Here is an 11,564-nt window from a genome sequence, read left to right on the forward strand (position 1 = left end):
CAATCAGTATACATTGAAGTCATGCGTGGAGACCATGACTGCGGTCACAAACTTGTCGCACCGGCTGCAGAGTAGAACAAATGAGGTGCAGCAGTTAAACGCCCAACTGGCTCTGCTCCAACGCATGTATAAGGATGCGCGAGCAGAGATAAGTGTGCTAAAGGCGGAAAACAAGGAGCTGAAGCGGAAGGCCACCGTGATGTTCTGATTTGGAGGTCCGCCATATGCTGTAGTGGAGGAGCAGGGTGGAGTGAACGTGCTCGGTGGCGTGGAAAACACGGAGGTAGCACCGTCAAGGGCCGCTCAGGACGGAGGCAAGAAGAAGAGACCGGCGGCATAGTAGAGAAGGGAAAAGGAAAAGCCCTCCTATGTGAGGGAGGTTGTTTGGTTGTTTTTTTTTTTTTTTTTTTTTTTTTTTGGTTTTGGTTGTTTTGGGTTGTGGTGTAAAATAGTGATCGGGGTTAATCCCAACAAAAATAAAACAAAGATTGTGAGATGTGGAATGTGTTTTGGTGTTGTTTTTGTTTTGTTGTGTTTAATAATAATAAGATTAAAAAAAATAGATAAAGAAAAGAGAGAATATTTTTGAGTGGAGGATGTTGGGGGCGATGGTGTAATGTTCAAAAAGAAAAGATAAAAAATAAAATAATGGTTGGAAAAACCAGTGAAGGTGTGTGAATCTGTGAGTGGGGTGCAAAAGGTGAAGGAAAGGGTTGGAAAGTTGACAAAGTGGTGGATGTCCGTGAGTAGAGAGAGGGAGTGGGTTGATTAAAAAAAAAAGGATTGTGGGTTTGAAAGTGAAAATATGAGATGATTTTTTTTTTTTTTTTTTTTTGAGATAGAAAATAAAAGAAAGTGAAAGAGAGTGGGAACACGCTGGAAAAGGTGGAACAAAATAAATATATATATATATATATAAAGTAAAAGAAATTTGAGTGGGGGAGGTGGGCGGTGAAAACAATTATGGTGGGGGGGGGACAAAAGCGGCTAAGTTGGTGGGTTGGATAGAGAGAGAGAACTTCGAGGCAGGCACGTGTACGGGTACTCTCAGCTATGCATGCATCATAGCAGATATCGATTCCGGCGATCCACCATGGAGGCGGGGTCGCCGACGAGGCAGATATCGATTCCGGCGGTGTAGAGGTGGATCGCGAAAAGGTAGTCGTATGCGGTGATCATGGTGATGGGTTCGCCCTTGCGGTGTTTCTGCCTGAGGTGAGTGAGAGCCAATGATGAGCTGGACTGACGATGGCGAGAGTTTATGTGTTGATCTGAGATTTCAGATGAGGGTTTGAGTGAAGAAGCTGCTATTATTGGAGGAGCTTCACATGTATTTGAGCCATACTTCTTCTCAGAAAGAGAGAGCTTCTCCAAAACTGGAGCGAAAGGGATTGGCCTCATTGACACAGATGCTAGGGCAACATCCTTGGCAGGACTCTGGTTGAATAACAAGTCCCTTAATAGTGACTTGTCAAGATTGATTGCGGTTGGAGGCTGAGTGTTTCCATTTGCATACAGGAATATCTGAGCCTGACGCATCAGATCATTTGAATCTGCCTTTTGGGAGAACATATCAAGGGTACTTTGTCCACTAGGTAACATTGCTGCAGCTACATAAACGGCTTTCGAAACTCTATGTGGAAACAGCTCCATTGCATATGATATACTTGCAGAACCTGCCGTTGGAGATGATGGACCAGAAGGTAATGGAGTTGATGGAGGTTTCAATAAGCATGGTTGGGGTCCGGCGGGAGGTGAAGGCAAGGTTGCCGCCCGCCGGAAGGTGAAGATCACCAAGAGCTAACCTATAGCTCTGATACCATGTAAGATAAATTGATAGAGAGAGAATAAATTGTATGTATTATGATTGATGTTTTAAGTGTGTCTTTACAATGTGAAGATGACTCTCCTTTTATAGAAGGGAGAGTGTACAAAGGGGCAAAGAGAGCCGAAAGAAGAAAGCAGAAAGTGTGCACTAAGAAAGCACTAAGAAAGCAACATGATTAAAGCTTGGTAATTTACAGCTAACATATTATGCACTAATATATAATACATATAATATACTAACAATAAGAACCTCTCATTTTGTAAATGGATTTGTGAAACATTACTTTAGAAAGTAGTACATGACTTCCTACCATCTTATTCAGATCACTTGGCACAATTATTTGATTGTTATTAACTCTTTTGGCAGATTTTCCAACTCCTTTCACAAGTTCAGATATCCATAAAATGGTATCATACTGCTGCTGAGTGATGATACCATGCAACAGCTTATGACTTCCCATATTACCCTTATAATAAGGTGTACATATATAAAAGAAAATTGTACATTAAAATCCCATGCCTACTTAGAAAACATTTTCCAAAATCAAGCTGGTCCCAATAATAAACTTCAATGCTGAATATTTGGAGATGTATTCTCATGGGGGTTTGTCATCATTTTGGGATTTGGGATCTGACGATGACTTTTAGTTTTGAAGACATTCTTGGAGCAACTCTTCTTAGTTGAAGCTGTCACTGGAGGTAGTGAGGTTATACCTCCTTGCAATGTGCTACTGCTAGAACTCGGCTTTCTTTTTCCTAGCTTGGGCGGCTGAGGATGTGTTGATGGAGTCTGCAAGATATATTGGGGAAAAAAAACAGAAAAAAAAGTCACGCCAACCCTACGTTGCACTAGTAAAAAACGTCATTATAAAATAAGCTTGGACCTAAGAGATGCCTTTACTTTGTTTATCTGATCTTTTGGTGTTTCTCTTTCCTTGTAAAAATCAGGTAGTGGCCGGGCTTTGAAGCAGAAGCTTTGCCGCAATTTTCTAAGTTCTGTTCCTGCTTTCTCCTGCACAGATGAATAAAATTAGTCAAATCTTATGTATAGATTGATCAAACTGAAGCCAGTCTCCAGATGACTTGGAAGCCCTATCAATACTCCATAAAGTTACATTGCCACTGTCTCATCCAGGGTAATGAAGATGATTATATCCCAGTCTATAGAGAGCTTGGAAGTGAAAATCTGACCTTTAATCTTGTCTGTAGCTGCACTTTTTGTGTGTCCTTGGCGTTGAATTTTTCTTCAAGCTTCTGAAAGATTTTACAGTAAAAAGGGAAAACAAAAAACAACTTAACCATAGCTCAGGAGAGAGATTTGAGTGAAGGAAAGAGGAAAACAACTGAGGCAACAAGGCTTGCCTGTTTTCTCCTCGCTGCTCTTTCCTCCGTCCTCAAGCTGAAAGGAGTGGATAAAGTCGGTGACTGCAATTTGTTTCTGCAGGCAGTCAAAGACTTGGCACAACTGGCATAAAAATAGAATTATTAGAGAAACTTTAAGAGCCTGTTCTAATTGAGACCTTCAATTTTGGGCAATATAACATGGATTCTTCATGACAATCAATGAAAGACACAAGTGACTTTGCATAACTATGTAATTTCTCTTTGTTCATTGTATTATTATATCCCTATAACATGATACATCAATTTATTAGACAGATGGGAACAACTTCAAAACTACTTACACGGCAGATAGGAGATGCCATTTTGGGCCAGTTGTTTTGCTTCCAGAAGCTGAGGGATCAAGTGGTGTTCTATTCCTATAAGTTGCAGATAAAGTCAAACATTAATCAAAGCTTAGATATTCAAAAACATTCATCATTAGTTAATATAGTTATGAGAACCTCAATGTTTCTTTCTTCTTTTTTTTTAAACCGAGAGAGAGAGAGAGAGAGAGAGAGAGAGAAAGGGAGTACCTTCTAATTTCTGAACATGGGGTTGTATGCTTTGATACCCCATTTGCAGAAGCCTGCAAAGAATGAAACCAATCTTGTCATACCATCACAAAAAATGGAATTTATGCTTCATTTGTTTGGCGAAAATCATTTTCTGAAGTTTCTATTGAAAACACTTTTTTTTATTTGATTGCAACCTTCAAACTAATGCGCTTGTGATTGTGGTTGCGGTGATGCTGGCGGGTGGCGATGGTGGGGTATCATTGGTAAAACTTTATAGTCTTTGGAAACGTTGTTTTTTATTTTTGATTTTTTGTAAAACTTTATAAAAAACAAGCTTTTTGGTATCATTCCAAAAAGCTTGTTTTCCGTTGTTTTTGATTTTTTGTCATACCAAATGTTTTTTATACTTGTTTGGCTTGAGTTTTCTGGATTCATTTTTTAGAAAATTAAATTTTTTTATTTTTCATGTTTTCTTGTTTTTGTAAAAATTTTTTAATATTTTAAGCAATTTTTTTTTTTAATTTTTAGATACACCTAATATAAATATGTTTAAAAAGTATAATATTTGTGAAAAACATCTTTAGAAAATTCACTAAATACTAAAAATAAAAAATAATAAAAAAATGTAAGAATTCAATAAATTTTTCGTATTCTTGTGTATTTATTAATTTTTTTAAATATTTTTTATAAATATTTTACTCTTTAAATATATCTAAAAATGTATAATAAAAAAAAATTACTTAGAATTTTAAAAATATTTACTAAAAACAAAAAAACATATAAAATAAAAAAACTCAATCTTCAAAAAATTAAAAACCAAACATTCTTAAAAACCGTTTTTGGCCAAAACAAACGGAGCTGTAAGAATAATGAATAGATGCCTTATAAGGACTGGGAGCAACTCTTGAACTTTCAATCCTCCTGCCAGTAGCAGCCGGTTCCGATTCTTTGTCAGGACTTGAATAGATTAGCTCCTTCAGAGATCTTGGAGTTGCTCTCTTTCTATCCATGGAATCATCTGTTGTGGACTTCCTGGTGGCTGTTTTGGGAAGAACTGGAGCTACTGTTTTGGCAGGCGAAGCCGGAACTTTAGGTACTCTCTGGTGAACTGCTGGCTTTGTAGATGAAAATTCTGGTGCAGCTGACTTATTATCTGATTCTTTGGCACTAGTAGAATAGATTAACTTCTTCAGAGAGTTAGAAGTTGATCTGTTTTTATCCGTGGATTCTATGGTGGACTTCCTGGTGAGTGGAGTGATAGAAACTACCGACTTTGAAGATGAAATTTCCTGTTTCTTCTTCTTGTTTATCAGCGATGGAACTTCATGATTTGATTTCAAACCCTGCTTTAGAATCAACAAAAACAATCAATTAGTATGACAAATACTAGTTCTATAGCTGAAATCAAAGACTGATCATGGACATCAAAGTATCATCACCTCCAACAATGGCTTCTTCATTTGAGGTGATTCACCAAGCTCCATTTCAGAAACCATGTGATTTGATTTCAAACCCTGCTTTAAAATCAATAAAAACAATCAATTAGTATGACAAACATGTGTGAAGAGATCAAAATCTGATCATGGGCATCAAAGCATCATCACCTCCAACAATGGCTTCTCCATTTGAGGTGATTCACCAAGATCCATTTCAGAAACCATACTCTGTTTCAACGATTCACCAAGCTCATGATTTGATTTCAAACCCTGCTTTAAAATCAATAAAAACAATCAATTAGTATGACAAACATATGTATCATAGAAGAGATCAAAATCTGATCATGGGCATCAAAGTATCATCACCTCCAACAATGGCTTCTCCATTTGAGGCGATTCACCAATATCCATTTCAGAAACCATACTCTGTTTCAACGATTCGTTCTGAACCTCGTGCCCTGTTACCACCGTATCAGCTACTTTCACCTCTCCAATCTCCAATTCAACATTTGAATTGTACACATTTCCATTGACAATTGTATCAACCGGGGCTTTGAGCCCGAGTTGTTCATCAACAACAGGCTCAATTGTACTCTGTGAATCATGGGTTTCAAATTCTGGATCAGGGTGGTTGTTGGCGGCGTTGGCGTTAGCTTGCTCGAGCAAGGCTGCGGCTTTCTTAGCAGCAATGCTTTTGTAATGAGCTTCAAAGAAAGCTTTCTTCTGAGCCACTGAACCGGGCTGAGCGTACCTCTCTGCCTCTTCCACGTAGCGTTTGTGAGAGAATGTCGACCATTTCTCCCAAGATAAGGACTCTGACATGAATCTCCCAAAAGAGATCGAGTCCCCAAGAGTATGCATGGGGTTTCCCTGTAAATCACACACACATATCTAATCAGCAAAAAAATTTGAGAAATTTCTCAGAAAGCCAAAACCCATTTCTGATTCGATGGATTTCACTCTGTTAAATCCTGTAGAATCAAAAAAAAAAATTTGAAATTTTATTAAGAATAACAGAACCCATTACACATTTAACTGAATCAACACAACCCTCAAAGAGCATGACATGTCTAATCAACAGAAAATTTGAAAATTTTCTCCAAACCTAGTTCTGATTCAATCGATTGCACCCCATTAAATCTTGTAGGAACAAAAAAAAAAAATGAAGAGTTTACAAAACCCATTATACATTTAACAGAATTAACAGAACCCAATTATTAAAATACTAGGAAAGACAGAGAGATATGACCTGTTTGGCTTCATTGGAAATGCCAGAAACATAGGAGAATGAATGCATGAGACAAGCTGATTCTCCCATTTCTTTGCAGTATGAGAAAACTGAAAAATTCAACTTTACTTCAAATTTTATTCTTCTCTGGTCTTTCTTCTCGAGACTATAAATTTTGAAATTCAAAATGTTTGAAGCTTTTTAGGACTATGTTTGGTGTAATTTTTTATGGTGTAAAGAGAAGTGTGGTGTAATTTTTTATGGATTTGTATGTGGTGTGTGGGTCATTAAGGTCCCCACTGGTTTGAATTGAAGCTAATCAAACTTTCCAACGTTCAATTTTTTGAATTTTCAACGGCTTTATGATATCCTCATGATTGTGAACATTTTTTTGGTTGGTTAATTTGAATGGATCTCGCTAATAAGTCTTCCCCGACCTTTTTAATAATAATTAAAGTTTGGTTATCTAGTGCTTTAAGAACAATGTTAACAAATAAGTCAAATTTGCTAACAAATGTCAGTTCTTTATTGTTTAATGTTAGAATTTGTGTAAAAAAAACAGTGTTTTGAAAATAATAAAAATATTAGAAACAGTTTTACAATAAGTGAAAAGTATTATAAGATTAGTGAAAAGCTTATTGCGACTTTGCGGCACTTGTAAGTAATCCTTCAAATAATTTTATATTAATGTATAACTATTTCAAATTTATCAACAACTCTCCTTAACAAAATCTATAACTAATATCATAAAATGTATTTAATAAGTTTGAATTAATTTTTTCTAAATAAAACAAACAATGTTCAATGTAACAAGCTAGATTTTTTTTTTTTTTTTTTTAATTCTATTGTTATCCTTCTACTTAATTATTTATTATTTTTGGTATTTATGCAATTTAATAATTTCTACAATAAATAAAGTAATTAAAAAAATCTTGCATTTAATAATTATAAAAATTTAAAATATTAATTTCCTAATTTTAAAATATAAAGTAGACAATTAAATATATCTTAACGAGTACTTCTAGGATGTATTTGTCAATTTGAATTTTTGGGGAGAAAGAAAGCAACCAACAAATTGGGTCTACCTGTTCTACCTTCTTTGAAAATTGAAGCAAAAGAAATTTGTAGAGTCATGCATTTTTAACGTTCGAATCTGGGTTGAGACTAAGAACATAGAATATTTCCCAAATTTTGTAAAAACCATAGCTAATCTCTGTAAGAACGCTTCTTGTAAGCACTCTTTTTTTGTGTCCCTAGAAAGTTTGGTTGAGAATTGAAGAGGTTGAGATGTAAAAGGCTGAACAACCTGTTGTTGCTACATCACATAACCAATCGAATCATGTGCCACACAGACCCTACTGCTAAACGTGTATCATATGGCGTCCAAGTACTTCACCCCAGTGCTAGTATCTCAACAAGAACCCTATCAGAAGTAAGGCTGAGAATTTCTAACATGACACAGCAGTAGACAAAATTAACGGGTTACGATTGGACAATTTTTCAACACAAAATTGGACAAATTTATCGCCTAAACCATCTTCCTGAGTTGGGTATATCATACTGAGATTGAATGAAAACTGAAAAAGACTGAAAAACCAAACAGGAGACAGCAGACAAGTGCTGTGATAATGAAGTACATCCATGGCCACACAGATGCCAGCTTAAACAACAGCTCGTGCAATTTGCATTGCTGCATCTTTAGTTCAGACATGTCGCATATGTTGTTAGGAGAGAGAAAATTCACTATGCTTCCCACCCACGTATCCTTCGTGTAAGTCAGACGGTGCCACTTGAAGTAATTGAAAGAATATGATGAAATAAAACATTCTTTCATCATTTTCTTCTGGGTGGATCCCGTGTGAGTCCATGTTTCTTCAGAGTTCTAATATAATTTCTCATGAGGGTGAACTTGTTGCTCCCAAGATGATACAAATAATCCCAGGTATAGATCCCAGTTTTATGCAAGTCATCAAAAAGTATCCTGAACCAGCAATCCAAACTTCATTTAAAAATACGCCACTAATTAAATCGAAAGGACTTGAATAACTACTGTCAAGTGAAAGAAACTTCTAAGCCTCAAAGTACCTTACCCCATAGTTCCCTATGGGTTCTGCAGACATGATCCCCACATGACGCCGCCCAAATATCACCTGATTAAAGCACGACAGGCATTGAATCAGTGGACTATTATTGATGAACAATAAATTGATCATGAAAATTAATTTAGTTATTGTAGTCCCATAGAAGTTGGAAGCCAAAGAATCGCAACCCCATAAACAAAAATTCAGTATATGCAGACATACCTAAATATATGTACCAAGGAAAGTTCAAATTAGAAAGCAGCTCAAGCATAAAAAATTGTTTCACAGTTACCTTTTCACCTCCAACTGATCTAGCTTTGCTGTCAGCAGCCGGGCTGTGTGTTCTTAAAAACTCAGCAGACAAATTATACACGTTACCATTGGAAAATTCCACCTCCGCCTGATATGAAAAACCACCATAATACAGATGAGCAAAAAATTATTTTTATGGAAGGCTAGTAAAAAATATCTTTCACAAAAAGCAAAATATACTGGAGATAACATTGTCAACACGATACTTGAACCCATGATATAAATACATTTGTAACCTAAACACTAATAATAACAAATGGAACATCATATTTTCATTATCAAACACTGAAAAAGTCAAAGAGCTTTAACTATCAAGCTAAACTTCATTGTTGCAGCAAGATCACACAGAAGGCCTGGCTAATTCATGCAACCATCTCCCCACTTATGACCCAAGGAAAAAAATCACCTCGTCAACAGAAAATAATAAGGACATGGGTTGACTTCAACAGAATCACCATGACCATCTGTAAGAACTTATTTGCACCTAAAATTTTCAAGTTTCGCCATGCATGCTTCATGACCACACAGAACAGCATGGTTCCCATTGCTCAATTTTTTTGATAAGTTTGGTTCCTATTACTCAATTATTTGAAGCTGTCGCATCAATGCGATTATGCGAAGAATTGGACTAGTAAAGGTAATATTGTCACATTATGTTGGGTGGAATCTGCTCCTTTGTGCCCCTAAGGCCATGTTTGTTTGGGCGGATTGGATTAACATTCCCATGACTAATAGTCCTAGGATTACGAATTCGTTGGATTATGTATCCTATCTTAAGTTTAAAATAATTAGTCCGTATTTCAATTGTTTAACCAAACATTGGATTAATAATTTTATTGGATTATTAGTCCAATCCCAAACTCATGTCCACCCAAACAAACATGACCTAAGGGTTTCTGTTGTTATGAGGCAGATCAATTTCTAGCATGGACAGAGATGCAACTGTTAAGATTCCTCAAACAAAACAGAAGAGGGGTAATTTGTCTTCTATATTACTGTCTCACTGAAGTTAGGCCAAGGGGTAACAAGGGGTAATTTATCAACTCTGATACTTGTACAGCAAAATGATGTCAAACCCTGGGCATACTTGGGAGGATTATTCGTCAATATATACAATAATCTACTCCCAATCAGAAAACAAGCCAGGACTGCAATTAGAGGACAAAAATATATATTTTCCCCTTTTTATGCGATATGGGTACTCAAGAATTCATGTGGGTGTGTTCATAAACTAAGACAAATTAGCAGAGAATACACTAAAATGAACACATAAAGAAGCAATTTGAGGAACAAACAACAATTTCACAGCATGAAAAATAGCAAAACTGAAGTAGCATATCAAAAGAGAGGCTTACACTCTTAGGAGCATGAAGAGAAAATCTGGAAAGGCGAGGACACTCGACGCCTGTTTGGATGCTCCGAATCGCTCTGTGTATCGCAGCCATTCTCTCTCTATCTCTCCCCTTCTCTAGTGTGGTGAATGGATTTTTTTTTGGGCCAGTGTGGTGAATGGTTGATTGGGTCATCAATGTTTTGAAGCCCACTATGCTGGGTTTGAAGATATTCAACTTTGCTCAGCTGTTTCGTTATGCCACTAGTTTTTGGGATTTAATTGTTAGTTGGTAAAGGTCCATCACATTAAAGGATTACATTGACAACATTGATTTAGAAACAGATTTAGGTGGCTCTTTGCAATTGAATTATTCATTTGTTCACTTGCTAACTGGACCACCTTAGATTTGAAAGACGATATTGAGAAGAGTAGTATTATTTATGTGGCCTATTAAATTTCTATTCATAATTTATTATTGAGAGTCATATTCGAAGGTTGCAATTTTACTAGTTTGAGGGGCGTGAAGGTGATGGTGATGGTGCCCCTAATGGATTCATAAGTGGAATGGAAAGTATAATGAAGGAAATACGTATACGAATTTATGAGAGATTTTTCCCAATATGATCAAGAGTCCAAATTTTAAGTGATAATCTAATACTTTGGAAATAAGTAATTGAAACATGAAAAAAACTAAATCAATGGAAATTTAGAAACCTAATAATTACAAGATATATTTCATATCAGATTACAAGATATTTAAATAATCCAATGCTTTTACTTTTGATTTATATACATTTTCTCCTACTTTTCAATAATTAGTTTTTCAAATTATTTTTATCTCAAAAAATATAAACAGAAGATGTACATAACAATTTTATCTTTATTTTTTTTAAGAAAAGAAAGAAATATGAACAATTCATAAATTACACCAAACAGGAACAGGTCTTACAAAATTTAAATAAAAAGCTATAATTTACTCCCAATTACCATTTTTTAAAGTCCAATACCGGCTGGGACCGGGCATATTGAAACTGAGTGAATCCCCGGGCCTGGGGCCCATTAGAACTGAATAGGCCTCTTGCCTTACGGGACCCCAATATCTACAGGCCCACAATAGGGTGAAGTTATTTGGTGATTCTGGGGTAATGGCAACTTGTCAAGTGATGTTCCAAAAGTGTGCTGTGGTAAAAAGTGTAAAACTTATCATTTTAGGGATCATGAAAAAAATATTATGAATATGATCATGAAAGATTCTTCACCTTTAGATTACCTATACAATAAAACATCACAAATTAATCAAGAGACGAAAAATTTTCATGATGAATTTTATGATATATTTTTCATGATCCCTAACATTATTTTTTTGTATTTGGTTATGAAGAAATAGGAAGGGAGCATAACATTTGGTGATTGGTAGTGCTCTTGGATCACTTATTAATTTTTTGAAAT

General features: G+C 35.8%; 2 protein-coding genes across 6 annotated transcripts; both read right to left on the minus strand.

Moving 5' to 3' along the window:
• Positions 1 to 2,155: 2,155 nt before the first annotated feature.
• On the minus strand, positions 2,156 to 6,618 carry LOC114274276 (uncharacterized). 4 transcript variants are annotated; one of them, XM_082867618.1, is made up of 11 exons: positions 6,411 to 6,618; positions 5,528 to 6,031; positions 5,330 to 5,431; positions 5,165 to 5,239; positions 4,607 to 5,068; positions 3,744 to 3,796; positions 3,513 to 3,587; positions 3,190 to 3,292; positions 3,019 to 3,081; positions 2,729 to 2,839; positions 2,156 to 2,617 (listed from the first exon to the last, which is right to left on the minus strand). In XM_082867618.1, exons 1-11 carry the CDS (start codon positions 6,477 to 6,479, stop codon positions 2,396 to 2,398), a joined length of 1,839 nt encoding a protein of 612 aa, XP_082723744.1. In that variant the 5' UTR covers positions 6,480 to 6,618; the 3' UTR covers positions 2,156 to 2,395. The 4 variants fall into 4 exon arrangements, with proteins under 4 accessions (XP_082723744.1, XP_082723743.1, XP_082723746.1 ...); XM_082867617.1 differs by having other exon boundaries at positions 5,165 to 5,242; XM_082867620.1 differs by having other exon boundaries at positions 2,712 to 2,839; positions 5,165 to 5,242.
• Positions 6,619 to 7,854: 1,236 nt separating this feature from the next.
• Positions 7,855 to 10,351, minus strand: LOC114274277 (Myb domain protein). Of its 2 annotated transcripts, none has more exons than XM_028216169.2 (4): positions 10,138 to 10,351; positions 8,763 to 8,870; positions 8,475 to 8,539; positions 7,855 to 8,370 (listed from the first exon to the last, which is right to left on the minus strand). In XM_028216169.2, exons 1-4 carry the CDS (start codon positions 10,306 to 10,308, stop codon positions 8,223 to 8,225), a joined length of 492 nt encoding a protein of 163 aa, XP_028071970.1. In that variant the 5' UTR covers positions 10,309 to 10,351; the 3' UTR covers positions 7,855 to 8,222. The 2 variants fall into 2 exon arrangements, with proteins under 2 accessions (XP_028071970.1, XP_028071971.1); XM_028216170.2 differs by having other exon boundaries at positions 8,480 to 8,539; positions 10,138 to 10,350.
• Positions 10,352 to 11,564: the final 1,213 nt, after the last annotated feature.

The sequence above is a fragment of the Camellia sinensis genome, chromosome 4 (genome assembly GCF_055761805.1).
Source record: "Camellia sinensis isolate YWXY chromosome 4, ASM5576180v1, whole genome shotgun sequence".
Lineage (NCBI taxonomy): Eukaryota > Viridiplantae > Streptophyta > Magnoliopsida > Ericales > Theaceae > Camellia > Camellia sinensis.